At 48.2% G+C, this 27,889-nt stretch overlaps 1 protein-coding gene across 3 annotated transcripts; it reads right to left on the reverse strand.

The window, feature by feature from the left end:
- Nucleotides 1–582: 582 nt before the first annotated feature.
- SLC3A2 (solute carrier family 3 member 2) lies at nt 583–27,748 on the reverse strand. 3 transcript variants are annotated; one of them, XM_088659995.1, is made up of 10 exons: nt 27,634–27,748; nt 11,492–11,953; nt 8,733–8,906; nt 8,335–8,435; nt 7,453–7,521; nt 7,027–7,091; nt 5,608–5,812; nt 4,852–4,995; nt 2,650–2,760; nt 583–1,669 (listed from the first exon to the last, which is right to left on the reverse strand). In XM_088659995.1, the coding sequence occupies exons 1-10, from the start codon at nt 27,722–27,724 to the stop codon at nt 1,322–1,324; spliced, it is 1,770 nt and encodes a 589-aa protein (XP_088516121.1). In that variant the 5' UTR covers nt 27,725–27,748; the 3' UTR covers nt 583–1,321. The 3 variants fall into 3 exon arrangements, with proteins under 3 accessions (XP_088516121.1, XP_034955225.1, XP_088516122.1); XM_035099334.3 differs by lacking the exon at nt 27,634–27,748 and adding an exon at nt 12,782–12,838; XM_088659996.1 differs by lacking the exon at nt 27,634–27,748 and adding an exon at nt 12,693–12,838.
- Between the last annotated feature and the right edge of the window lie 141 nt (nt 27,749–27,889).

A 27,889-nucleotide genomic window follows, 5' to 3' on the forward strand; every position in this document is an offset into this window, starting at 1 on the left:
TCTGGAAGTCACCCAGCCTAGAAAACACCCTCTCTGCTGGCTCTCCTCCATCAGACTCAATCCTATTTCTAGCTAGAGCTATTATGCTCCCTGTTTAACAGGTATTCTTTAACAAATGTATAAAACTGTGTATCAGCTTGAGGCCATCAAAGCACAACGAACAATGAATACCATTCCTACAAACTCTTTTTTAAAAAAATCTTAAGATATAAAAGTAATATTCCATAAATGGCTGGGTCACTCCTCAAGGAAAGACTTCTTAAACCAAAACATTCAATTGGCAACTAGCCATCAAGACACTTAGGTGCCTGACTAATTTCGGCTGATAATTGATTCCAGATGGCTGTTTTCTAGTACAATCTAAGTATCCTTTATTCTCAGTGGTGGCCCATCTGAGGAGCACAGGTACCCGTAAGTAACCTGGTCCCAAGCTGCTGAGGGGGTAAATCCAGGCCAGTTGCACTACTTCTACCCTTGCCACTGACGACTGTGCTGTTGAATGAGTTGGGATTTACCAGGGGAATTGAAAGAGGCTGTGTGCACATGCATAAACGCTACCAATCTGAACAGAAACCACAAGAGTCAGCAGAGAGAAATTTATTAAACTCATTCCATACCAGTTCACAATAGTTTTGGCAAACAGGACAGGCACACAAACAGGACAGGCTTGTACAGACACTATGCGCCTGCAGTAATATTCATTCCACAAAGTTTTAAGTTCAGAGGCTTAGAAGGAGCTGGGGCATGTAGTTTGGACAAAAACATATAACTTTACTTGTCAGTTCTCAAGGAAGAAAGTTGCCCAGCCAAATGACAAGCACACACACCATGTGGAAATGATAATCAAAACTGGATCCATGGACAGATCCTCTGTTCACACACATGACATGTTTGTGTATCCGGTGGTGGTGGGGACATTAAGCTCTACACCACGGGTGAGGGACCCCCCAGCCCTCCAGATGTTATTGAACTACAACTCCCATCCTACCCAACAACTGGACCCCCTGGCTAAGGATCATGGGAGTCGGAGTTCAACAACCTCCTGAGGGTCCACATATTCCCCCCTCCTACTATAAAAGTTTCTTTTTTCCAGATACTGGCAGGTCAAGGAATGTACAAGGAGTGAAGGAATTAGGGGAGCAGAGGGAGAGAAGAGACAGATGTTTAAAAAATTCAGGTGATACAGGAGAGAGGAAGATCAGAATGCTGTGAAAACTGCGCCCTTTCAAGAATTCAGATGCTGCTTCTTTCCAAGGACAGTTGTTGCACAGACCCTGCTCTTTTGCTCCTCCTTGTCAGGTTGGGGGAGACGCAAGTCAAACTAGGCCACATACGGGAAACTGAGCAGGAGCCCTTCCGAGGGAGCCAGCCTGAGTTCCCGTACACTCAGCTGTTTCTTCTCCTCCGTGGGCTGCGTGCTGAGCTCCACTGTGACTTGGTCTGGGAGGGGAGGGTTCGTCACTATGGAGATGGTCTGCTCCCTGGGAGCAAAGTTGAGGACCACTAGGTAGCGCTTGTTCTGGTCCCAGACCCGCAGGTAGGCAAAGACACTCGGGTTGCTGGTTTCGGCCTCTGTGTATTCGCCGTGAAGGAGGGAGCGCTCCTTCCCCCGCAGCTCGCTCAGGTGCTTGAAGAACGACAAGACTGAGGCCGGGTCGCTGTTCTGTGACTGCAGGGATTGTGTAGAAGGGGGTAGGGGAAGAAAGAGAGGAGAGAGACATGGGGAAAGTTATTCATTAACCACTTCTAGTGTTACCAGTGTTAAAAAACTGCTTAGCGATCAAGGCTGCATACACACCATAAACTTAAAGTACAAGCAAACAGAAACCCTGGGAACTGCAGTTTGCTAGGGGTACTGCTGGGAATTGTAGCTCTGTGTGTGTTAAACTACAGTTCCCAGGATTATTGGAGGGAGGGAGGTGAATGCGCTTTAAAATGTGTGTGTGCAGCCTAAACCTCTGCCTACCAGACACTGGGGGCAAGCAGCAAGGGAAAGCTCTCCTGCTCGATGGTGCCTGCAAAGGGCCCCAATTCAGCAGAATGAGCAAGAGGGAGCCCCAAACATAGCAGGGCCAGATTTCCCCAGTTTTAAGGTAACTGAAGGCATGGGCAGACATCATCACCAGAGGCCTTCCATGCTGGACCATTAAGGCCAGAGTCTAAAAATGACCTAACTGGCCCCAGTGGTCTATACAACACTGGGCTTGGCTCCTGAGTTATCTGGCTGGACTTTGTCTGGAGAAGAATGCTTGGGAACAGAGGAGACTGTCTTGCATCCAGGTTCTATCCCCAGCCCCTGCAGGAGGGCTGGGAATGCCGCATGCCTCAAAACCTGGAGAGCTGCTGCCAGTCAGTGTGGGCAATACAAAGCCAGATGGACCAATGACCTGACTCGGTACAAGGCAGTCTTTCTGATGTTCCTATGACAAGAGAGGGCTGTTGCCTTCATGTCCTGCTGGTGAGCTTCATGGGAGCATCTGGCTGACTACAGTTAGAAGCAGGATACTAGGCTAGATGGAGTTTTGGTTGGCATTAAGTGCAGTATTTGGGGGATATATTTATTTGTGAATTGCTGGCATGTGTCCCCATATAATTTGCAAATTACTGGCAAGAGCCACCCACATTTATCCCATCACTCCTGCAACTCACCTGTACAGTGACATTGCCGGCTTCTGTGTTAACCTGCTGCTGATTTGCTTTCGAGAAGCCAAAGTTTGCTGAATTATCCCACTGCATACGAATGACACTGGAGACTGCAGGCTGGAGGGAGGAAAGAACTTACTATTAGCATGGCTGCAACTGGGGGGGGGAATCAGAACAAGACAAGACCCATCACACACGACCCTTTGCAGCACCTTAAAAACCACCACCACCGCCAGTGTTTTGCAGGAAGAAATCTGAATTTCCAAGTCCAAAAAACCACAGTGCAAATATAAGTAACATTTTTGTCCATTTAGTTTGCTCAGATTCCATGCTGCCCCTTGAAGGCTTGGCACATTATAAAAACGTGAGTGTTTGCATTTCTACATGTGGGGTCAAATATGATGGCTATGTTCTCCATCCACTGTCAAAGGCATTATGCCTCTGAATCCTAGTTACTCGGAATCAAACCTGAGGAGAGAGTTACGGCTGCATTCAGGTACTGCTTGAGAGCTTTCCATAAGGGCCTCTGGTTGGACTGCTATGATAAGAGAATGCTAGACCAGATGGGATTTTGGCATGATCAAGAGGGGTTCTTCTTATGCTGAGGGGAGACCACCACTGAGCCAGATCTGATCCCCTAAGACAGAGAGGGGGAATCCGTGCCCCACAGATTACAACTCCCAAGATCCCTGACCATCAGACTAGCTGACCAGCAATTTCTGAAGGGGCACAGGACCCCCAGCCCTGATTTAGCTTTCTGTAAGTGCATTTAATGTGTGATCCCTGATCGGTGAGACATGTGTCTAGAACAGCAGTGTGGAATCTGTGGCCTTCCACATGCTGGACTGTAACTCACACCCTCCCCGACCATCAGCCCTGCTGGTTGGGGCTGATGAGAGCCATAGCTGCCAAGTCTCCCGTATTCTCCGGGAAATCCCCATTTTTCCAGCTGTTCTTAGCTGAAAAAATGGATTTTGTTTTTGTTTTTCCCCGGTTTATCCTGGCGCGGTGGCCATTTTGGAACTGGGCGGAGCATGCTCAGAAGCGGCTTTTGATGCTGCTCTGCCCAGTTCCAAAATGGCTGCAGTGTGACTTCTGGTGCGGCGGACATTTTGGAACTGGGCAAAGCAGCATCAAAAGTCACTTCTGAGCATGCTCCACCCAGTTCCAAAATGGTGGCAGCGCTACTTCCGGTCTGCTACTTTCGTCCCGGTCCCTTATTTCTCGGACAGCAACTTGGCAGGTATGATGAGAGCTGGGTGTTCAGCAACATCTGAAGGACCACAGTTCCTCATCCCTGCCCTTGCAGGTATTTCACCAGCTCCAGCATGTTACAGACTCAGGATCTGCTCCCTGCACCCAGAACAAGCCTTAAAATGGTCCAACAAACAGATATTGCTACTTGAGCATCCGCCCACAGAGCAGCTGGCTGTTGTTTGTGCACCTCCTGCTAGGAGCCATGGGAACTCCGGAAACAGCAGGCCCCTTTATAATGCATTTGTTGTGCTGCCAAGATTTTTGTTTTCATAAAGTGAAAACTACAATCCTTTGGCAAGAACTGGGTTATCCAGCAGCAGGGGCCAATGCCTCTCCTGCACATCGGGGGGGGGGGCATTGAAGCTCCCGGCACCTTTCAATGCTCCCCATGCTCTCCCCACAACAAGCACTTTCCTCTGGTTTCTCTCCAGTCTTCAAAAATAGTGTACCCACATTTACATGCCTACGGCTGATGAAAAGGCAGGTGACTTTCCACTGGGCTGCCTTGTATAGAATCAGACCATTGGCCCATCTAGCTTCCTGAAACCACCAGATATATGAACCGAAAACTTGCCTCCGCTGCTGTATCTCCTCATCCTCACTGACCCTTCCTGCTCCCCACGCACCCTTTGCAAAACAACAACAACAGACCAAACAGACCTTGCTGCCTGAAGCAAAGGACGTGCAAGTTCCTTGCACAGTCTAGTGCTTGCATCTTACTTAGAACTACAGGGTGTTACCTTATACAGAGTCCAACTGTTGGGTCCATTGAGTTCAGTATTATCTAAAATGACCCGCAGCAGCTCTCTGGGGTTTCAGGTGGGGGGAAATTGCCAGCCCTACCCAGAGACGCAGAGAACCAAACCTGCCTGTGACGTACACACACTACCCCACCCTATCTGCCCCTCCACCCTTCAGCAAAGCACCCAGACCCTGACGCCGCACCCCTACCTGTCCCGGCAAGTCCCGCAGCCCGATCTCATCTCCGTAGTCCGTGAAGGGCGTCCCTGGCAGCGTGTAGAGCAGCAGGTGGAAGAGGCGAAGGAGAGGCTCGCCCATTGGAGAGGCCAACTGGCCAATGTCGGGTCTTCCCACCTGTAGGAGGAGGACGGACAGTCAGCATCCAATCAAGCTTGGGTTAGAATGGGGCTATCGGAGCAGCAGCAGCAGCAGCTGCTGTGTGGGTCTATACCGCCAAATGCCCCTCCTTCCTCTGCCTGCTCACCTCCAATTCACCCATGGCGCCCTCGCATTTAACTCATGTGATTTCAACTATACATGGCTAATCGTTGAAATTCCACGAGGCAAATGCAAGCAGGAGAGGCAACTGAAAAACATCTCTCTCTCTCTCTCTCTCTCTCTCTCTCTCTCTCTCTCTCTCTCTCTCTCTCTCTCACACACACACACACACACACACATGCTTCATCCAGGCCTGTGTAGAGCTTGTCTGAGGCCCAGGGGTGGGTGTTTTGTGAGAATAAAGTTGTAAACTCAAACAAAAAAGCAGCCACTCCCTGGCGGGGGCCCCAGCCAGCTTAGCCCTTTGAGGGCTGGGGCAAGTGTGCCCTCACCATCTGCACAAGACTGCTTCCAACCACACACAGGCTACAAACAGCGGCCAACCACTCCTCTTGCTCTCTTTCACACACAAACACACACACATATGCAGACGCAACCACAGAGTCTGGTTCCAAGGCTGCCACTCACACTCCAGCTGGGCCACTTGTCTCCAGCTTCTTGGATGTACTGGCGTATCATCTTGGCGGCTGCTTCCCCTCGGGTGCTGTCATCTTGGCCGTCTCTCACCAACCCCAGGAGGTACTGGCTGCTCAGCAGATCCACGCCTGTGGTCTCGTTGAGGAGGGTGAAGATGCCCTCGGCATCCTGCCTGCGTGTCACTGCAATCAGTACCCTGCAGGAGGAGGAGGAGGAGAGAGAGATGGAGATCAGTGGAGGCTGGTCCATTAGGGCAAGTGGAGCACTTGCCCCATCGATCTCAGTCTGCCCTCAGCCAACCCCCACCTGCCTACTTTCCTGCCTACAACCAGTCCGGGATGGGGGTGGCCCTGCCTCTCAGCTTCCTTCTCCTTAAGTCTCAGTGTTGCCCTTGTAGAAACCAGCAGGAAGGGCAAAACTAGAATTAGTTGGCTGTGCCTGTGATTGGCTCTGGCTACGCCTACTGCTGGGCACCCTGCTTCTGCCCCACCAGCCAATGGGAACCAGCCACCGCTGAGAGATGGCTCAAACGAAAGACCACCATGGGAGGCAGCTGAGTGACATCAAGGTGACACAAGCAGTGGGTCAAGCATAGCACAATTGATTTTACTGTGCTTTCTTATTTCTATTATATTTTGATGCTTGATGTATCCCACCTTTCCTCCAAGGAGCTCAAGGCAGCATACTCAGGTCTCCCGATTTTGTCTGCACAACAACCTTGCAAGGTAGGTTAGGCTGAGAGACAGCGACTGGTCCAAGGTCACCCAGTGAGCTTCATGGCTGAGTGGGGATTTGAACCTTGATTTTGCTTCCAGGTCATAATCCAACAACTACACCATATTTAGAAGCTGGGGTTTTTTTGCTTTTTGTTTTTTAAAAGGAATATGGATCAAATAGGCCTGGGGTTGTCATGTCTTCAGTAGAAGCTCAGAAGCCACTGGGGCTTTTCCGGTGCCCTGTATGGCATCTTAGTCCTCACTCATAGGAACCAACTCCTAGGGGCTGAGGGGTCTTTGGCAGCCCCAGTAAAATATTTGAGGGGGCCAAGCCCTCTCAAAGTTGATGGGTATTGCCATTCAAATGGTGTCCGTGCACCACATCACATGATCAATTATGCAGGGGAGGTATTACTTGGGCCCCCCAATATTTTATTCAAGTTGGTAACCCTGCCCTCACTCATTATAGGCAAAAAGCAGAATTTTAAAAAGTTAAGAGAAAACAAAGCAAGGGGTGGAAATGGCAGAAGGATAGTTTGCTTTGGCATAGATTTATCAACTTGATTTTGTTGTCTTATGTAAGTCACTATCCTTACACTATCCTTATCCACTATGCAGCACAGCTTGTGAGCTTAAAGGAGGAGGAGAAGGGGATCGGAATAGGAAGCTGTGCGTCTTAGGGGGTGGTGCCTACCTGGTGTGGTCGTCCACACTGTATTGTTCCGTCAGGTTCTTCCACTCACTAAGGATCTCGGTGTCCTGAGGAAATAACACGTTGGGCAAGTGAGATGGGTGCACGCTGAGAGCAGGAACTTCAAGCTCCACCCCACAACCACTACCCCAAACAGGAAGGAATGCAGGGAAAGGCCTTATAACTACTCTGACCTTCTGCATGCAAAGCAAATGTCCTGCCACTGAGCTTCCACTCTGTACAACCCAAAAGTCCCTCCCCCTGTAATAAATAACAACCTCCATATATCTGACAAAAGGAGGCCACCGCTCTTTAATACCAGCTCACAAGGGAATTGACTTTGTCCCTTAAATGCTCGTGCCCTGAACCAGGGTGGGTGGGGATAAGGACAAATCAATGGATATTGGTTGGGGTGGGCTCACCACGTACATTTAAATGCTCCACGCCTCCAACCTGGATCCCAGAGACACCTTCCTCCAGCCAGAATGTAATTGCTTCCTGAGGGATGGAAAGGGGGAAAACAGGACAAGACAAGCCGTTAGTCCTCAAGGGTCACTAAAAAGATCCCAAATCCTGTTGTGTTGGTTGATTCCTCCTTCTCAGTCCCTGCTAATTAGTCGTTGGTGAATTTAGTTTTATTCAGATCCACCTGCTCTAAGGAACAAGAGTGATGTTTCACATTAAGGAGGCCAGACCCCTCCCTCAACCATGCAGGCTGTTATTTCAGCCTACCTTACGGGAATGTTGCAAGGCTAGTAATGCTATGTGCACTGCCCCACGTTGCTTGTGAGATGGGTATATGTGACCAATTACAAGTCTGTTTAGTTTTTAAATTCAGTCTAAGGTATTTAGACTCAAACCAGTTAGCTCTGTTGGTTAGAGCATGGTGCTGATAATGTCAAGGTCGCAGGTTCAAACCCTATATGGGCCACCTGCATAGTCCTGCATTGCAGGGGGTTGGACTAGATGACCCTTGGGGTCCCTTCCAACTCTACAATTCTATGGTGTTTAGTGTTTGATCCTTTACTGCAGTTTTACAGTATATCAATTTGTTGGAAGCTATCCAGAGTGGCTGGACCAACCCAGCCAGATGGGTGCCAAATGAATAATATATATGTACTGTATTATTATTATTCTATATATCAGATGGGGGGGAACCTTAGACCTGGGGGTGGGCAAGCAAGCAGCAACTCTCCACACTTGTGATACCCAGGCACAGCTGTAAAGAAATTCCTCCCCACCACCACCCCAAAAAGAGGTGGCAACCTTAAGATCTTCCCAATGCTCCACTGTGTACTTTTCCTCCCTCACCTTCATTTTGTCCTGCAAATCGCTGTTAAGACGGATCTCCTGGCTGAACCAAGGCAACTGGCTGCGATAGTTGGGGGTCAGATCCAAAACCACCTTCAAGCCTGAAAGAGAGAGGCAAGGAACATTGCAAGTCAGAAAGGTGACTCCTACAACTTCTGCAGGGACCTCTTGCCGGCACCGCAGCAAGGGATATAAGGGATATAAGACCAGGATCCTGGCTGATGGATCAGGCCAAAGCCCAGCGTCCTGTTCTCACAGTGGCCAAACAGGTGCCTTAACAGGAAGCCCCCAAGCAGAATTTGAGCACACAGCACCTCTCCTCCCTTGTGATTCCTAGAAACTGGTATTCAGAAGCAGAGCAATGGCCAGTAGCCACAGTGGTTACGCTTGGCCCTTACTTTTTTTCTTTGCCACCTGCAGGACTCCCCGGAAGTCGTCCAGCGTCCCAAATCTTTTGTCGATGTCCTTGAGGTTGGTTCCGGCCTGGTCGTCTTCGGGATTGATGTGGAGAGGCCCAATCACCAAACCTTTCACTTTGAGTTTACTTAAATAATCCATTTGCTGCTTCAGACCTGGAGCGACAGGAAGAAAACAAAGGTGTTATTGGGGGGGGGGCAATAAAGGTTGGACTGCCAGTGCAGCAAGACAGTTGATCCCCTGCTCAATTCTAGCTCCAGAGATGATGGAGGACTCAGACAGCAGAGTTAACAGCCCAACTATGGCCACAGACTTAACTAGCCGAGTTCGGAGGATCAAATCCTGACTTTACAAACCAGAATATGCGCGCACACTGTGGCTCCTTGGAACGAACTTTGCCCCTCCTTTTGTGTGAGCAGGGCCTCGAGCCAGGAACCATAGTTTCCTGTTACATCCAAACTGGGAAACATTGGCTTACACAAATCATAGCTTGCTTGGAAGACACTAGCCACGGTTCCCATTTTGCACAGAGCAAGGAAGCCATACTTAAGTGCAGTTTCTCAGTTTGCTTCCCAGTTTGCAACAGAGCACAGCAGTCGTGTGCAACGGAAACATAACGAGTAAATAAATCAATCCAGCAGAGCCTTCCAGCCCTCAGTGCTGTAGAGATAAACTTGAAAATTATATGAGCCAATAGTTTATACAATGGTTTCCCAAGTCCTCCTTAGTGTCAATTTGGAACTTTCTGTTGTTAAGATTTAAGAGACCAGGGAATTTAACAGGGCTGAGGAGGAAGACTGTCAGAGGCATTATAGAGGACTACTGAGAGACCCGGGTTCAAATTTTTACTGTGGCATGGAGTTTAGTGGGTAGCCAGGCAGTCCCTCAGTCTAACCTACCTCACAGGGAAGTTGTGAGGGTAAACTTGAGGAACAGGAAAAGACATGTATGCTACCTAAAGAGTGATAGATTGAGACCCTGGGAGAACAGGGTAAATTCCCACTCAGGAATGGGACTCAAGTGGGTGACCTTGAGGGGCCAGTCACAGTGTCTCTGCCTAAGCTACCTCACAGATTTGCTGTGTTGATAAAAACAGAAACCAGAGAAACAATGCATGCTACTCTGAGCGCCTTGAAAATGGCTCTCATATCTCCTCAGTCTCTTCTTTACCAGACTAAACACACCCAATTCCCTCAACCCTTCCTCATAAGGCTTGGTTTCCAGACCTTCTTGATCATCATGGTCGCCCTCCTCTGCACATGTTCCAGCTTGTCAATATCCCCCTTAAACTGTGGTGCCCAGAACTGGACACAGTACTCCAGGTGTGGTCTGATCGATGCAGAGTGGTACCATTATTTTGTTTAATTTGTTTGTTTTTCTTCTTATTTTTATATTGTAATTTTATGTTGTGAACTTCCCTGAGATCTGCAGATGAAGGGCAGTATATAAACTTTGGTAATAATCAATAAATAAATAATAATAATAATAATAATGAAGAATCTAAATGTAATAAGAAGTCCCAGTTTTGCTTATTTGTTCTATTTATTATAAATCCTATTAATGAATAACTAGCCTGGGAACAAACTTCCAAACTCAAAGGGATGTTGTGAGGGAGAAAAATAAGCCCTTCAATGCCCCCCCAACCCCCAAAAGCACTTAGAGCTGAGCAAATAAGGACACAGGTTCACATAACCAGCCACGAGGCTCTATCTGCCTGATCTCCTCAGAGGAAGTAGGGTCAGGGTGAGACAGTGGAGGAAAGGAAGGAAGTGGAGCCCTGCGAATCGTTTACCCAGCCAGCCGCCTCCGTGCTGAGTCAGCGTCCCGCTGACGTCAGGAACTGATGAAACAAAGGCCAGTGGTTGCTTCAAAGCCGGATAGAACTGGCTGCTTGGCACAGGGAAGTCTGGCTGGTACCAGTCTGTCGATGGGCAGCCAGCAAAGGGGAAGGGGGGGTGGAGAGGCAGCTGCTAATCACATGTACCCAGAGGACTGCTGAGCGCAGCAATAAAAGCCCAATGGGGAGATCCTGAACTGCCCAGGAGGAGATTTTCAGAGCCATAGAAGCCTCATTGCGGACTTGCCTGCAATGACCTTACCCAGCAACTCTGCATTGAAAAATAGTCTGTTTTGACTGCAGTGGAGGAGAGAGAGGAATAGGCGGGTCGCATTAAGGGCAGGCAAGCGTAGGTCCCGGGTTATATTCCAGGAACCTTCTCAAGTTTTGTTTACAGCAGATCAGTTACTTCTGAGCAACAACACCCTGTGAAATAGCTTGGAGGGCAGATATTCACGATGGGTTGTCCCCCTACCCCTTGAGCCCATTAATTACATCACATTACTACTAGGAAGTCTGGACCTGCAAGTCCGCAATAAATTTTCCAAGCAGGTGTTTCTGAACACACAAAAATAAAAATAGTGCCTGTACTTGTTGTCTCACATCTCGGGTTCTACAAATGCTAGATACTTGCTCTTTATTTTGGAAAGCTGGGAATCTAGAAATGACGGTATCTCACCCACCTGAGATGTTCCGATGCTCAGCCACAACCCTTCAAATAGAATGTCCTTAAGAGCATAGGAAGCTGGCTCCTATTGAGTCAGACCACTGGGTCTATCCAGCTTAGTGCTGTCTACACTGACTGGCAGCAGCTTCCCAGAGGTCTCTCCCAGCCCTACCTGGAGAAGCTAGGACTTGTAGGGAGAAGAGACCCCCCCATGGTCCCCCCCTTGTAGCACCCACCTGCCAGGTCGCCCACGTTGTCATCTGCAGAGTCCTGGAACCCTGCCACGTCCTGGATGCGGTAGATGCCGCCTTTCTGCCACCACTCCTGCTTGGGCAGGTCCTTGCAGCGGGGGGCCTGGACGATGATGACGACGGCCCCCGCCAGCATGCCTAGCCAGCCCAGCCAGAAGAGGATGAGGAGCGCCCAGCGGGTGCGCACCCACGTGGGGGTGCCGGCCACCTTGAGCAGCTCTTCCTTGGAGAGGCCAGTGAACTTGGCCACCATGGCGCTTTCCTCCTCCTCTTCCTCGGCCACCTTCACCTTCACGACCCCATTCTTCTCGCCCAGGCTTCCTGGTGAGCTGGCCAGCGGGGAAGAGGCGTTCATGGGCTGCTTCTCGGTCTCCATCTCGTTGAGCTCCACATCTTTCATGTCGAGCTCCGTGTTGGGGGTTACACCAGGGGAGGTCATGGTGCCACCTGGGGAAAAGGAAGCAGGCGGTTTGGAAGCGATCGAGGGGGAGCAGAGGGAGCCCCCCCCCTTAGTTCACGAGGCCTTTCTGGGGAAAAGGCTCTTCTTGACCCAACACTTCATAGAGACCAGCTTGCTTCTGGGCTACCCTTCCTGGATGCGTCCAACTGAGGGTTCATCAAAGGCTTGGCCTCCGAACCTATCCTTGGTGCCTGTTCCTTGGGTTTGGAAACCGAAAGCCTGTCTAGCTTCCCGGTAGCCACAATGAACAGCTGCACAGAAAACCTTTCAGCAGCCTCAAACCCTAGAACCTCTCATTTTAGAAATTTAGGGCAAAGTCCATTTTTAAACCTCCATCCCTCCAAAAACTGCCTCTCTTCCTTGATACTAGTAAACGCCCCAATCACCCTTACAAAGCCCACTTTCAGAATATCCCCGTATGTATGCCAGAGACTAGGCACCCCCCCAAAAAAACCCCTTAGCAGCAGCAGTCACTATGCCACCCCTATTAGATCCCTGGGTCCATTAACCCCAAATACATTCCCCTCCCTATTATAAGGGGTGAAATTCACACGCTCTCTAATGGCAACCCTATGGAGAGGGGAGGGGGGATTTTGAACAGAAAGCTCCTTTTACCGAGGCGTTGCGCTGCGCCCCCCCCCCCCGCCCCGGACCCTATCCACCATCACCCCCCCCCTTGTAACCCAGATCTTTTCTTCTGCCTTCATCCGCTTTCTGGATACCAACTTTAGATGAGTATCTAGTGCGTAGAAGCGGGTGTAAAATCGGGGAAAATGGGGAGCGAGCCCGGCAGGTGGAGTCTCTCCAATATCTACCTGGAACGATCCGGCACTTAGCTCTTCAAGGAAATCCGGTTCGATCCGATTATGAACAAAGCCTCGCCGGCCGGCAGCTAAAATAGACTCGGATCCTCCGCCCCCGTCCCGCCCTCCCGGCTCCCCCAGGCGGGAACTTAAGGTGGAACAGAGCTTGCCTCGCCAGCCTCACGATGGCGAAGGCGTTTGAGTGCGTATCACCACCACCACCACCCGCAACAAAAAATTGGGACAATAAGTCCACCTCTCTCTCTCTCTTTGCCTCCAAGAACAGCAGCCAGCCAAATGCTTTTGGGGACTCACGAGAGGCATAGAGGTGCATGCAGCCCAGCCCACCCCATTGTTTGTCCCAGCCAGGCATCTGCTAACTGAGGCAGACTGCCTCTGAACCTGGAGGTTCCATCTAAGCTTTCATGCTCGTGAGAACCTAAGGGTTCCTTTGCAGGAGGAGACAGCCAACAGGGATGCTGCTAGGCTGGAGATTCTCAAACTGTGGTCCATGGACAACCAGCAGCCAGCGAGCTTCAGGCTAGTGATCCACAGCGTTTCTGTGGATTTGCAATTGAAGATGAGAGACAGTACGTCCATCCTATTCAATATTTGTGTTGATTTTATGAGGTTGGGTTTTTTTGCTTTTTCTGTTTCTTAAACCGTTTATTTTACTGTACTGTATCACAATATTTCTATGAGATTCAAATTTTAATACAACAAAATGCAATATGCAAGAAAGAAAAAGACCATTATAAGTTTAGGAGGTCACTCTTGGATGGTTGGTGGCCATTATTGCCTCTCATGGCAACAAGTTGCAAATTAACTATGAGCTGTGTGAGGAAATCCTTCCTTTCGCCTGTTATTCAGCTTTGTTGGCTGTCCCTGACCTGGGTACACATTCACATTGTGCCTTTAAAGCACATTCGGGACACATTCTTTCCCTCAAAGAATTCTGGGCATGCTAGCTCACCCCTCACAGAGTTAAAATTCACAGGTTTACCACTCCTATCAACCAATCACCCATTCCCATCACCCTTCTGAGTAATACCCCCACGCCCCCACCCTCTGACTATAGGCTACATAAGGGTCTGGTGACTTCTGTTTCAGTGTATCTGAAGAAGTGTGCATGCACACGAAAGCTCATACCTATGACAAACTTAGTTGGTCTCTAAGGTGCTACTGGAAGGATTTTATTTTTTTTACTACGTCAGACCAACACAGCTACCTACCTGTAACTATTACAATTCCCAGCAACACTTAACAAACTACATTGCCTAGAATTCCTTGAGGGGAGAGATGAGTTTTCAATGTGCTGTGAAGATATTCTGTGTACGCAGCCTTAGAGTTATGAGAAAAAAAGTGACACACACACACACACACACACACAGAGAGAGAGAGAGAGAGAGAGAGTTCCCCCATTGACTTTCTCCACACCAAGCATCCATTTATAATACCTCTACTAACATGTGCCACTGGCATGTAAGTCTTTCTTCTCAACTAAAATGCCCTGGAAGTTTCCTCAAGGAGGAGTTGCTCCAACCCCCTTGATCACTTTTCTTGTCCTTTTATGAACTTTTTTTCCCCATCTGAGAGCTGCCTAGGCCTGCAGGCTTCCCATCCCAGATCAAGAACCTTCTATCAATTGTTAAAAGGAAGGAAGTAAATAAGTAACAAAAATTAAACAATTAAAGTAAGAAAATAACTTCCCAGCCAGTTTCTCATCATTCAGTGCTCCATTCTTATGCTGCTCAGGCAAGGCAAAAGTGGGAAGAGGAAAGTGGGGGCAATTTTCAGATCCTTCATTGCTATACGATTTCAGCTCCAAGACAGAACTGTACCAGAAACCAAGAGGGCGGGAGTCAGTGTCAGACTTTGAGCCTCTGTGGCGGCATCTGTGGGGAGATCAAAGGTTGTAGACATCCGCCTTGGGACAATTGCAAGAAGCAACTGATTATTCCCTGCCTTAAATTGGGTGCTTTCAAGTGCAAACAATGTTCCTTTGAGGAGTGGGCAGCAGGCATGAAATCGTGCAGGGATCCTGTACAACACAGAGGCTAGAACACAGAGGTTGTGAATGTGGGGCCTGTAGGCACACATGCACCCACAGAGGCCTCTCCTGGAGTATCTGCCATGCTGAAATTAGGCTTGAAAGAAGCCTCCTGCTGCATCTATCCTGATTTGTTTGCAGTGGAATATAAGCCTGGCTACTGGATCAGGCGAATAACCCATTTAGTCCAGTATCCTGTCCTCACAGAGACCAGCCAGATTCCTATGGGATATTAGATGAAGGTGGCTGTTTAATCAACATCCATCCTGATTTGCTTGTGGGGAGGTTATTTTATTTATTCATTTTATGTTAAAGCATTTAGAAACTGCTGAATATTCTTAAAAACCTCTAAGGTTAGACCCATATGTTGCATATATATGCACAAAATTTTAATGCTATTTTTTGTGATATTTATTTGTATCATTTATTTTTTCCTATGATCCTTGTTAATTAAACCCAACAAAAAGCTATTTAAAAAGCTAAGGTTAGACGACTGTTGAGACAAAGCAAAGTTTATACCACACACTTTTGAGTGCATTTCCCCCTTTCCTTATCACAAAAAGCGATTTTGTGTTGCAAGACCTCCCAATCAACTACGATTGTGCAACATGAATTTGGTGACATGTGATTGAATCCCCCCAGACAATAACAACCATATTTGATCCATGCATAATCTCTTTATCATGTCTCTCCCGAGCACAATGGCCTTTTCCTCCCTTCCCTAAAATAAGAAAAGAAAGCCCCAACATCTTATTATTTCTTTACAGTGCTTAGCTTGTCATATATTGTGCAGGCTCAGCGCGGCCTCAGCTGATCTTGGAATTCCTTTGGTAGGAAGAAAAAAAATAGTGTTTTTTCCCCCAGCAAGAAGCCAGCCGCTCTGCGTCCTCCACCTTAAGCCCCATCGCCTGACTCAGCAAAACTTGTCAAAGCTCCAGTCCTCCTCTCTATCTCTCTCTTTTCCTCTTTCCCTCCCACCCCCCATCCCAATGTTCATTGCTAGGGCAGTAAACAACTCTCAGACAAGCCAAGACTGAAAGCAGACTTTGGCTCTTTTAAGTTGACCTCCCTCTCCCCTCAAGCTAAGTGGATTTTGTCCCCCCTGCCAAAATATCCTGACACCTAAACTGGTGTGGTGGACGGCGGGGGGGGGGGGGGGCTCAGTGCCTCCACCCACACAAGACATTTTGTACATTGGGGGAAATAGGAAGCCCTGAGCATCTGTTTTTCAGATGCCCCCTATATGAAGAAGCTCGAAGGGAGATCCTGGATCCCATACTGGTGAGGTTAGCAAGCCTCCCGGAAAAGCAATTATACAACCTGCTCTTGCTAGGCAAAGACCTGAAAACAACCAGGGCGGTCGCCAGATTCTGTGCCCAAATATGCAGACACAGACTTTCTTCCCAGCCCGTCTGATTTTTTTCCTCAATGGCACCCCGAGCGAGCTAGGCTCAGCTTTCTGCAGCCACTATTTTAAGGGTTAAACTTTTAGCACTGTTATATAATTAATAATTTTATTTTAAATCTTGTTCAAAGCAACTTTTATACGTTATGCTCCCGGAAACTGTTTTTCAAAGGGATCCGTTTTATTTTTTATTTTATTTTTATTTTATTTTACTTCTAAGAGCTGGTCCTTGACTGTAATAATAAATAAATGTAAAATACATCTAACAGACCTGCATACATTTGTGAAGAGTTGGTGGACACCAAAAGCCCAGCAAGAGGCGATTCAGTTACCCTGTAAGGTAGCTTTGGCTGAGAGACAAATGACCAGCCAAAGGTCACCCAGAGGGTTTCATTGTGGCTAAGTGGGTGATTTGAACCCTGGTCTCCCATGGCGTGCTGATGTAATTCACACGTGTTGTGGGGCGTGCTGACATGTTGTGCTGATGCTCTGAGGCATGTGTACATGCCGCCGCAGAACTTCGGTGGGCCCCGGACCCTTCATTGAAAATTTGGGGGGCCTCGGCCCCCAGAGCCCCGCATAGATGGCGCCCCTGACTGGCATAATGGACCAAGGTATGTCTGGGTAGTAATCAGTTGGCCTGGAATAGCACTTCCATGCCCCAACATTACTGGTATATGTTATAAAAAAAATAGTTGTATTTGTATTTTGTACGCCTAAAGTATTGCTCATCTTTTAGTAGAGTGGATTGGCTTTCTTAATGTCTTACTGGATGCACATTTTATGGATTTTGTATGTAGGTTTTAATGTTTTCTTGTTTTAAATTTCTGTGTTAGCAAGTTCAATCACTTTAGAACTTCCTTTTGTATAAAGTGACTGATAATAATAATAAAAAATAGGGACTTCCAGGGGGAATTTCTGGAAGGCACCAGTTTGTCCTGGATCTTCGACAAGCAACAATTTTGGAGATTTTCCTAACAAAAAAAAAGCTGGTTTTACTTTATTGAAAATAAATAAATAAATAAATAATACATGCCTGATTTTTTTCATCAGCTCCACATTGTTGGAAAGCAGGGTATAAATTGTAACTACTTATACTACTTAAAGAAATATAAACATTCTAGCCAGTTGGGCTTGTCAACGAAAGGGAGAAACCGTGGGACCTCAATATCTTATTTCTAGAGGACCTGGGCAAAGAATGCTGGCAGAATCGAATCGCCTCTCTTTTTTTCCTTAGCAGTTTTCTCCCAACTCCTGAAGGGTGCTCATTCCTGAGCACCCTCACTTCCAAGACTCTTAAGCTAACCGTTCCTCTTTTGATTTCCATCAAATACCTGTCCAACATTTGGGTCAGGCTTCCATCACGTTCAGGCTTGTGTTCAGCCCAGGGCTGGAGGAGGAGGAGAGGTGGGAGGAAGCCTCAACAGGGGTGAGGCTGCCCCAGAGCTAAGTAAGGGATCCACGTGCTTCTCACCCCACGTTGCTGAGGAGGCCGGCCTGCAGGCCAGATCTTGTAGCCTCTATAAAGGCCTGGGCTCCGAGCCAGCTTTGAATCCCAGATCTGAAATCCCATCGGAGCAGTCAGGCATCACAAAGCAGGGATAAAGCAAGGCACACATAACAATGTCATTTTTTTCTGGTTGTCCTTTTCATGGCCTAGCAGCTATTAGAGCCGGATTAACCATGATGCTATGTGGGGCCTCATTGTGTGGGGCAGTGCACTGCTTTGACTTAAATATCTGTATTTTACCGAAGGTCTAAGAGCACCCATTTTGTTTATGGCACTGAACTTGTTGGAAACACACGGCTAAAAGATGGTCAGTTGCCTTTTTAAAATATACCCCTGCACTTGTGTCTTGTACAGCAAACTGGGACATGGAAGTTATGTGGTTAGCCACACTTAGGGCAGGTGTGTAGGGGACCTTCGACTCGCCAGATGTTGAACCACAATTCTCTGTGTCCCTGGCCATTGGCCACATTTGCTAGGAGTGCTAGGAGTTGTGGTTCAGCAACCCCTGGAAGGCCAAAGGAACTTAGGGAAACCTGAGGTGGCCCTCCAGACCTCTCTATCTGGCCCTTGGGACTCTCTGCAAGCCTCACACCCTCCCCAGCCTTGCCTGGCTGCAATGCAACTCTATTAATGCTTCTTGCCAAGATGGACAATTGTATGTGGGTGTAGATACACCATACAAAGGTGTATGTTCTACCACTGGCCTGTGGCCCCCAGGTGGTTGCCCAGATGGGAATGCGGCCCCCAGGCTGAAGAAGACTCCCTGTGCCTGACTTAGGGAAATTTCAGTCATCTTACAAAGCAGATGAAGGAGCTCTGCAAAAAGAGACAGTAATCCTATCTGATGCACAGAATTCCTGGTGACCCTATTTTCCCCTGCATTAAATGCTGTCCTCCCCCCAGTGTGTTTACACCATACAATCTTCCTCTCCAAATTCCCAGAATCCTTCCTCCTCCTGCTGTTGTTGTGCCGCTCAATGTTATTCGGAACTAGCAGAAAGGCTGGGTCCTTGCCAGGCTGCAGAAAATAAAGCGGCATGTTCTTGCCGCATGTTTATCTGCTTCTCTAATGGACGGTGGTGCACACTCCTGTTGCGTGATCCCTCCAAGGCACTCTTGGCCAGAGAGCAACATGAGTCTCCTCTCCCTCTCCCTCTACCTCCCCCACCCCCCTTCTCCTCTGCCACCCCCTATGGTTCAAAAAGAGCTTGAATGTTTTGGCCACGGACCAGTCCACTGAGCTGAAACGGTTTGAAAAATGCTTGCAGTTGTAAACAAACTTTGAACTTTTTATCTGTGTCAGAGATATTACCTTCCCATCCGCGTTTGCCCCAGAAAGGCAAATGAGCTCCCTTGCTTTGGCAACAACATTGCAGTTAGGAAACCTCATCGCCTCCCACTGTTTTGTAACCACCATGGCTGGTTATTCCAGCAAAGGAATCCAGCAGAGATTCCCAGGCAGTAAGAGCAGGCTCTCAAATCAGACCTACTTCAGTTCTCATGCTTCTGCAGCCCCACCATGCCAAGTGTGGGGAATCAGTACTGCAGAACGCAACCTCCTGAATTAAGAAACGCCAAGATTCTAGTCCTTAATAATACAATTATAGGCCCGAAACTATGCTGAGTTCAGATAAATCGCTGAGTATGATTTATAATGGTCAAACAGCAGGGCCATAATTCCCAGCATTGTTCTTCCCCCTTCTTGGGCCAACCCCGGAATTCAAGGTCCTTGGGCGCAGAACTTTGTTTGGCAGCAATTCAGGGCTTAAACTTTGGCCCCTGTTACTGCAGGATTGGAAGGAAAGGGAAAGAATATAAACTGTTCTTAAACAGCAGAGTGTATGAGTCGAATCGAGCTCAAGAGGCTTTGTTTCAAATTCCAGCCCAGTTTGCATTGAAGTTGCATATACCTACACCATACAGCACACTCTCCCCAATAATCCTAGGAACTCTATTTTACCTGTCTGAGCTACAACACCCAGCACCCTGAACAAACTACAGTTCCCAGGATTATTGAGGGATGTGTGTGCTTTATACGTATGGTGTGTACATAGCCTCAGTCTGTCCTGCATGCCCCCTTGGTATGACTTCTGCCACAAACACTTAGATCTTGTCTGTGCTATACATTTAAGGCAGAATCATATCAATTTAAACAGTCATGGCTTCCCCAAGTATTATGGGAACTGTAGTTTGTTAAGTGTACTGTTAAAGGTAAAGGTAAAGGGACCCCTGACCATTAGGTCCAGTCGTGACCGACTCTGGGGTTGCGCGCTCATCTCGCATTATTGGCTGAGGGAGCCGGCATATAGCTTCCAGGTCATGTGGCCAGCATGACAAAGCCACTTCTGGCAAACCAGAGCAGCACATGGAAACGCCGTTTACCTTCCCGCTGTAGCGGTTCCTATTTATCTACTTGCATTTTGACGCGCTTTCGGAGTGCTAGGTTGGCAGGAGCTGGGACCAAGTAACGGGAGCTCACCCCATCACAGGGATTCGAACCGCCGACCTTCTGATCAGCAAGCCGTAGGCTCAGTGGTTTAACCCACAGCGCCACCTGGGTCCCTCAAAAGTGTACTGTTAGGAAGCCCCTATTCCACCTCACAGAGCTACAATTGTCAGAGTTCCCTGGGAAGAGAGATTGATAGCTAAACAGTTTCTCAGGATTCTCATCTGTATCGTGCAGATGAGGCCTTAGTGTACCACTGCTGTGCTGACTGTAGAGGCTGCGAATCACACTCAGGGCAGGCCTAGTGCCAGGGAAGCAAGCAATCCGAGAACCGGCTGTGCTGCCAAAATGCGCTAGTTCTCAGAATCAAAACAAAAAAAAAACCCCAGAACAGATGTGACATTTCCCTCCTCCCTCCGTGCAGTGAAGGCTTAGAAATACAGTCGCAGACACCTAAGGAATGGAAATTTGGGGGGGGGGGTTGGTTATCGGTCCCACTTTGTGCAGGCCTCTATCTGAAGATCACCCCCTTGATTGACAATAGTCCACCAGCCACCTGGATAGCTTCAAGGTGCTGGGTTTCGTGTGTAAAGCCCTACACAGCTTGGGACCAGGAAACCTGAAAGATGGTCTCACCTTTTTCAGTCAGAGCATGCCAGAGCACAGTTCAGGCACTTCTCAGGTGGGTGCCTTTGCAGGCTGGTGCTCCCCCTGCCCGCTTATTGCCTTTACGCACTTCTGAGAAGTCCCAAACGAACATTTAAAATCAAAATGGAAGGTGGCCCCCATATGCAAGTCTACACTTTTTAAAATATATGACTCCACGTAGCTCTTAGCCTCTCCTAGCCATGATTGGTCAAGCTACGGCACGGGGCCAAATTGTATTTCCTTTTCTGTCCCCATGTAGCAGTGTTGGGCTTTAAGCTTTCCAGCCAGGCCTCTGCTGTTGCACATGCGCACGCTTGCACGAGGGCCCTTCCGAGCTGCCCTAGCCACCCGGCTGAACCTAAGAGAATGAGGGAGGCGGGGGCACATTTATTTGACCTGTACCAGAACCAGGGGCAACCCCCAAACCATCTAGGGAGACAGCTTGCAAGTAGTTTTTAGCAACTCCGTGAGTGGTGAACATGGTTGTTGTCAAACCTGCATCTGTTCAGGGCTGTCCCGAGTCGCCCGGCCACATCTTCATGGTGAGTTCTAGCACCACTTTTCTTGGGGAAAAAAACCACTGGTCTCACTGCATACCCAACTAACCACTGCACTCTGCAGGTGAGGGCCTCCTGCAGATACAATCTTATCAAAAGGTTGATGCTACACAATGTAGGAATCTGGCTTTTAGTATCATGACAACCCCCCTATGTCCCTCTTGTTAAATATTACAGTGGTACCTCGGTTTGCGACCGCAATCCATTCCGCGGAGGCGGTCGCTTGCAGAAGCGGTCGCTCCCTGGAGGCACACTTCTGCACGTGCGCGAAGCACCAATAGAGCACTTCTGCACACGTGCGAGCTGTGTAGATCGCTTCTGCACATGCACGAGCTGCACAGATCGCATCTGCGCATCCAACGCTGTGAAACCCGGATGTAAACACTTTTGGGTCTGTGGCGGTCGCTCGCTGAAGTAGTCGCAAACAGAGGTAGGTGTAAACCAAGGTTTGACTGTATACAGACACCTGCTGAATATCTTCCTCTTCCAACAAACCTTTTAAGTAGAGCAGTGTTTCTCAACATTTTTTGGGCCACGGCACACTTGTTCCGTGAAAAAAATCACGAGGCACACCACCATTAAAAAAGTTAAAAAATTTAACTCTGTGCCGCCCTATATTATAATTATGACTGTAAGAAACACTTGCCAAATATTGCTTTCCGGCGGGTTAGTGTTGTACATTGGCGGCCGCCAGGCTCGTTTGCACTGAGCTTTGGGAAAGAGGAGGAGAAATATTGCTTTCCGGCGGGTTAGTGTTGTTTATTGGCGGCCGCCAGGCACGTGACAATGCAAATCGCCCTTCTCGTCGCCGCATGTCGCGGCACACCAGCCAGCGTCTCGCGGCACACTAGTGTGCCGCGGAACAGTGGTTGAGAAACGCTGAAGTAGAGGACTTTCCCAGCCTGTAGCTGTTGGGCATTATTTAAACGATAGACTTCGACAACAGCCCGGATTGGAAGATTGGAATGAAGTCAGGAAAAGCTGCGCTGGCAAATAGACAGTTGGAAAATATATATACACAAATAAAGCTGTACTCGATGGATGAAAGGATATATGATTTCTGACATGATTGAGAATCGCATAGCCTGGGATGGAGAACTTTAAAGCGTTAAGATCGGAATGTGGAAAATATGAGAACAAGAAGAAGGCAGGAACGAAGATATTGGAGATACACTTCAGAGGTCCAGACTATGGGAAGTTCGGAAAAATTAATCATTAATAATTTGGATTGTAATTTGGTTGTTTTTTTATTTTAGTTTATTGTTTTTAATTGGATTATGGTTATGATTTGATGGGTATGTTAACTGGCTGTTTTTATTGGAAAATCAATAAAAATTAATTAAAAAACAACAACTAGGTAAAACCTGTGCCCACTTGGTGGTCTGATCAACCATCCAGTGTATTTTAAGATTTGAACGTGTATAAGCATATCTTCTCTTGTTAATGAACAGCCTTTGAGCTGATGTTGCTTTGGAATTTTTAGAAACAAGCAAACATACAAACAGAGCAGCTTTGAAATCAGTGGTTACAATCAGTGAAGTTTTTAATGTCCAGTCTGCCATCTTGATTCAAAATGGCACCCAACTGTATAGAAACATAGATGAAAACTGGCTGCTCGATCTCAGGAACCGTTACACAAAATTTTGTTACGATATCTTAAGAAGTTTCTGCATGCAGAGCAAACTGACAAACATCTTTCCAAAATATACTAGATGACTGGTGTTAGGGGTGCATGTCCCAATAATATTTTATGTTGTAATAAAGCATTCAAAAAGATTTCCGAGTCATCTTTCTTGACTCAATTAAGCCATCTCCACTGGTCTCTTGGACTATTAAAAACATATCAAACTAAGTAAAAACAGTACGGGTTAACAGTATTTGCATTTGTTGTAATGAGTAAATAAAATAAATTGGAAAGGAAAGAGAGATGGAAAGACCTGCAAGTTTGAAACTGGACAAATAGGAACCCTATGTTAAAATGAAATCTACAAGTCTTTGGGGTTTCTAAGGAGGTCTGGAAATACCAGGCCTATTACTGAGCATGTGTAAAATAAAATAAAAATCAATGGAAATGAGGCTCATATTTCTTTGGAATGATGTACAACAAGATCACATCCTTGAGCCAGGTGACCCCATCAAGATAAAAAGCGAGGCAGCTGCTCTCAGTGGAAGATTTCGGAGTGGTGGTTCTCAAACACTTAACTCAGAGCAGGTTAGGATTACATATTGAATGGACCCGAGTTCAACGAGGGCATCCATCTGAGTGCCCGTCTCTGAAGTCAGGATATCCAGTTCCTTGGTACAGACATACTGTACCGGGTCAGATCTTGGCTTCTCTGGGTCTATTCCATCTGGTGGTAAAGGGGCTTCTCTTATCCTATTGCCTGTGATACCTGGGACTGAACCTGGCACCTTCTGGAGGCAAAGGCCCATCTAGTCCAGCAGCCTGATCTCACAGTGGCCAAAGGGAAGCCCACCAGCAGCATGTAAACACAACAGCTACTCTCCCCATTTGCGATTCCCAGCAACAGGTATTCAGAGGCACATTACTGCCCCCAACAGTGGAGAGAATATCGCCATCAGGCTTAGCATCCACTGATAGCCTTATCTTCCATGACTTTGTCTAATCTTCCTTTAAAGCCATCCCAGTTGGTTAGCAATCAGTGCCTCTTGTGGGAGCAAACTTCACAGTCCCAAGCACATGTTGTGTGAATAAAGTACTTCTTTTTGTTGTCTGTCCCCTGGTTCTGGTATTATGAGGTTAGGGGGTGGAGAAAACTTCTTCCAATCCCCTTTCTTTACACCATGGGCAGGCAAACGAAGGCTTGGGGGCCAGATCCGCCCCAATCGCTTTCTAAATCCGGCCCACGGAAGGTCCAGGAATCAGCGTGTTTTTACATGAGTAGAATGTGTGCTTTTATTTAAAATGCATCTCTGGGTTATTTGTGGGGCCTAGGAATTTGTTCCATTTCCTCCCAAAAATATAGTCCAGCCCCCCACAAGGTCTGAGGGACAGTGGACCGGCCCCCTGCTGAAAATGTTTGCTGACCCCTGCTTTAAAGGTAAAGGGACCCCTGAGCATTAGGTCCAGTCGTGACCGACTCTGGGGTTTGCACGCTCAGCTCGCATTATTGGCCGAGGGAACCGGCGTATAGCTTCCAGGTCATGTGGCCAGCATGACAAAGCCGCTTCTGGCAGACCAGAGCAGCACATGGAAACGCCGTTTACCTTCCCGCTGTAGCGGTTCCTATTTATCTACTTGCATTTTGACGTGCTTTCAAACTGCTAGGTTGGCAGGAGCTGGGACCAAGCAACGGGAGCTCACCCCGTCACAGGGATTCGAACCGCCGACCTTCTGATCAGCAAGCCCTAGGCTCAGTGGTTTAACCACAGCGCCACCTGGGTCCCCGACCCCTGCTTTACACCATGCATAATCTTAAAACCCCTCTCTATTTTAAACACCTCCTGCATGCAAAACAGTGGCTCTGCCACTAAGCTGCAACCTCTCAAACTGGTTCCCCCTCCACAGCTCAGGGGCTTTGCAAGGAGAAGATGCCTGGCATCTTAGAATTAGAAGGCACAACAGAGTGGGGACAGAGTTCAAGATTCACAGTGCCTGGAAGTGGTAAATTTCTGTCTGGACTGTACCAGTTCCATAACTCACATTGCCAAATGCTCCCTCATATCCTAAAAGCAATATTCCCAGCACATTAAAAAAAAAAACCTAGCACATCAGGGAGGAAGCTAGGCTTAGAACCATTTTCCTTGGTGCACTGGGTTTCTCTTTGCGAGGATTTAGCTCCAGTGGTAGGGCATCTGCTTTGCACAATTACATCTCCAGGTCAGGCCGGCGGAGATGCTCTGCCTGAAACCCTGGAGAGCTGCTGCCAGTCAGTGTAGACAGAACTGAGCAAGATGGACCAAGGATTCGAGACAGTACAAGGCAGCTTCTTAGGTTTCTTCTCCCTAATCTGAGCGACTTGCATCACACTAACTCCAACTGGACCTAAACGCTTTCAGCAAAATGCTTTGGGTTTGTCGAGGTCAGAGAGACTTGGGACTTTGGCCTAGTGTTAAGATTTAAAGGTAAAGGTAAAGGGACCCCTGACCATTAGGTCCAGTCGTGACCGACTCTGGGGTTGCGCGCTCATCTCACATTATTGGCCAAGGGAGCTGGCGTATAGCTTCCAGGTCATGTGGCCAGCATGACAAAGCCGCTTCTGGCAAACCAGAGCAGCACATGGAAACGCCGTTTACCTTCCCGCTATGGTGGTTCCTATTTATCTACTTGCATTTTGATGTGCTTTCGAACTGCTAGGTTGGCAGGAGCTGGGACCAAGCAACAGGAGCTCACCCCGTCACAGGGATTCGAACCGCCGACCTTCTGATCAGCAAGCCCTAGGCTCAGTGGTTTAGCCCAGTGCTCCCCGACCTTTTTATCACCGCGGACCAGTCAACGTTTGATAATTTTACTGTGGCCCGCTAAGGGGGGGGGGCGTTTATTGTTTATATTTTATTTAGATTGTTTTGATTTAATAATTTTAATTTAATTGTATTTAATGATCCTTAGGCGGCCAATTGATCCACGGACCGCTACCGGTCCGTGGCCCGGGGGTTGAAGACCACTGGTTTAGCCCACAGCGCCACCTGGGTCCCTTAACCTGGGTTAAGATTACTTCAGCAGTATTCTTCTGCAGCTTCCTAGGGAAGGGATGCACTGAAATCCTGGAACAATTTAAAATGAAATAAAGCGTGGTTTATTTTGTGGGGTGGGGGAAAGGAGAGGAGGAGGTCCAAAAGGCCGGTTTAAGTCAACTGAGTCACCCAAAATGGGAATGTGATGTAGCAGGAAGGGGGGGGGGAGTTGCTGCCATTTTCCAGAATGGAAAGGACAGGGAGAGGAAAGAGGAAAAATATGGTTCTTAACTTGCATGCTGTTTAATCTGGGGTTGGGATCATCGGGTTTGAAGGCCAAATGCGGCCTCTAACCCTACCTGGCCCTTGGAATTATCTTCACCCCACACCCCATCTCTGCTTCGCACCCCCTTGGGTGTTTTTGCTTGGCTGAAATGTGCCTCTGAACTCTGGCGATGCCTTGCACTTGCCTGGATGGAGGCAGGGCCGTAGCTAGCGGGTGGCAAGGTGGGCCCCCGCCAGGGGCACAGGTGATGGAGAAGGCACAAAACCGGCTAAAAATATATCCATAAATATATATATTGATTATTGCCTCATAAATGGTTTTAAATAGAGGGTGAATTGAATGGGTGGAGGGGGGGGGGGCGTTGGAGGAGAGGCATAAAGAAGAGCTAATTTGTCCGTGGCTAGGGGGCGCAATCTGGAGGGTTCTGCCAGGGGCGCAAGATCACCTAGCTACAGCTCGGGATGGAGGTCAGAGAGGGGAGCATGCCTGAAGGCTAGCCTGTTGTACAAAGCTAACATCTACATTAATTGCTCCAGCCATTTTTGCCTCTAGCCCCAGTCACCACTGTCATGCGGCCCTTGGAAAGATGCGCAGAAGGGAATGCGGCCCTGGGACTGAAAAAAAGGTTCCCCACCACCCCTGTGCTAAACCAACAAGGTTAGATTGCTTGACAGATGACCCAGGTTCAAATCCTCCACTCAGTCATGAAGCTTACTGGGTGGCCTTGGGCTGGTCTCTTCCTCCCTTCCTCTCACCACCTAACCTACCTCATAGGGGTGTTGTGAATCTAAAAAGAGACTGTGTGTGTGTGTGTGTGTGTGTGTGTGTGTGTGTGCGCGCGCGTGTGCCTGATTGCTGCTGGGAGCACCTACAAGGCCCCTGTCTACTATTCTATGATTTTTTGAGAAGGGGCAGGAAATATAATTATAATTATAACTACCAAATTATAATTATAACTACCAAATTGGGAGGGTTGTCTATACATGTTAGGAGAGGATGAAGAGAGGCGGATGATTCAAAAATGGACCCAACCTGAAATCCATTGGACAGAGGCCCACAACGTTATTATTTCCCAAGCCATAAAGCGGCTTGAACAAGAGAGGCTTAAGAAACTGCCTCCCCCTGAGCATGCACAGAGTGCCACACTTCTGAGAGCGGGGGGGTGGGGTGGCGGCTGCTTTATTCCATTGCTGTTGCTTTTAGAAATTAATCCAAAAGAACAGGGTGGGGAGCGGAAGGGGAGGCTGTGGTGAGAATGTGAAACGCAAGGTTGGGAGGGGGAGCTGGTAGGCTACAAAAGCTACTTTTGGAAGCGGCAGACAGTTACCTCGTCTCCCCTCCTTCTCTAGCTCTCTCCTTCCTAGCCGCATGTCCGGAGACTCGCCGCCGCCCAGCTCCCCTTTCCGCATGGCAGCCATCTTGATGCCGCTATGACCAATGCGTTTCCACGGCAACCAGACCAGCCAAGGAAGCTTCTGCTCGAGCGGGAAAACAAGACTTGGCAGTGGCTGGTGGGACCACGCCAAAATGGACGAAGGCAGGAGGCAATTGTTGTCAACTTTGGTTGGTCCCCTCTCCCCACA

Source organism: Zootoca vivipara, chromosome 16 (genome assembly GCF_965207765.1).
Source record: "Zootoca vivipara chromosome 16, rZooViv2.hap1.1, whole genome shotgun sequence".
Classification (NCBI taxonomy): Eukaryota; Metazoa; Chordata; class Lepidosauria; order Squamata; family Lacertidae; genus Zootoca; species Zootoca vivipara.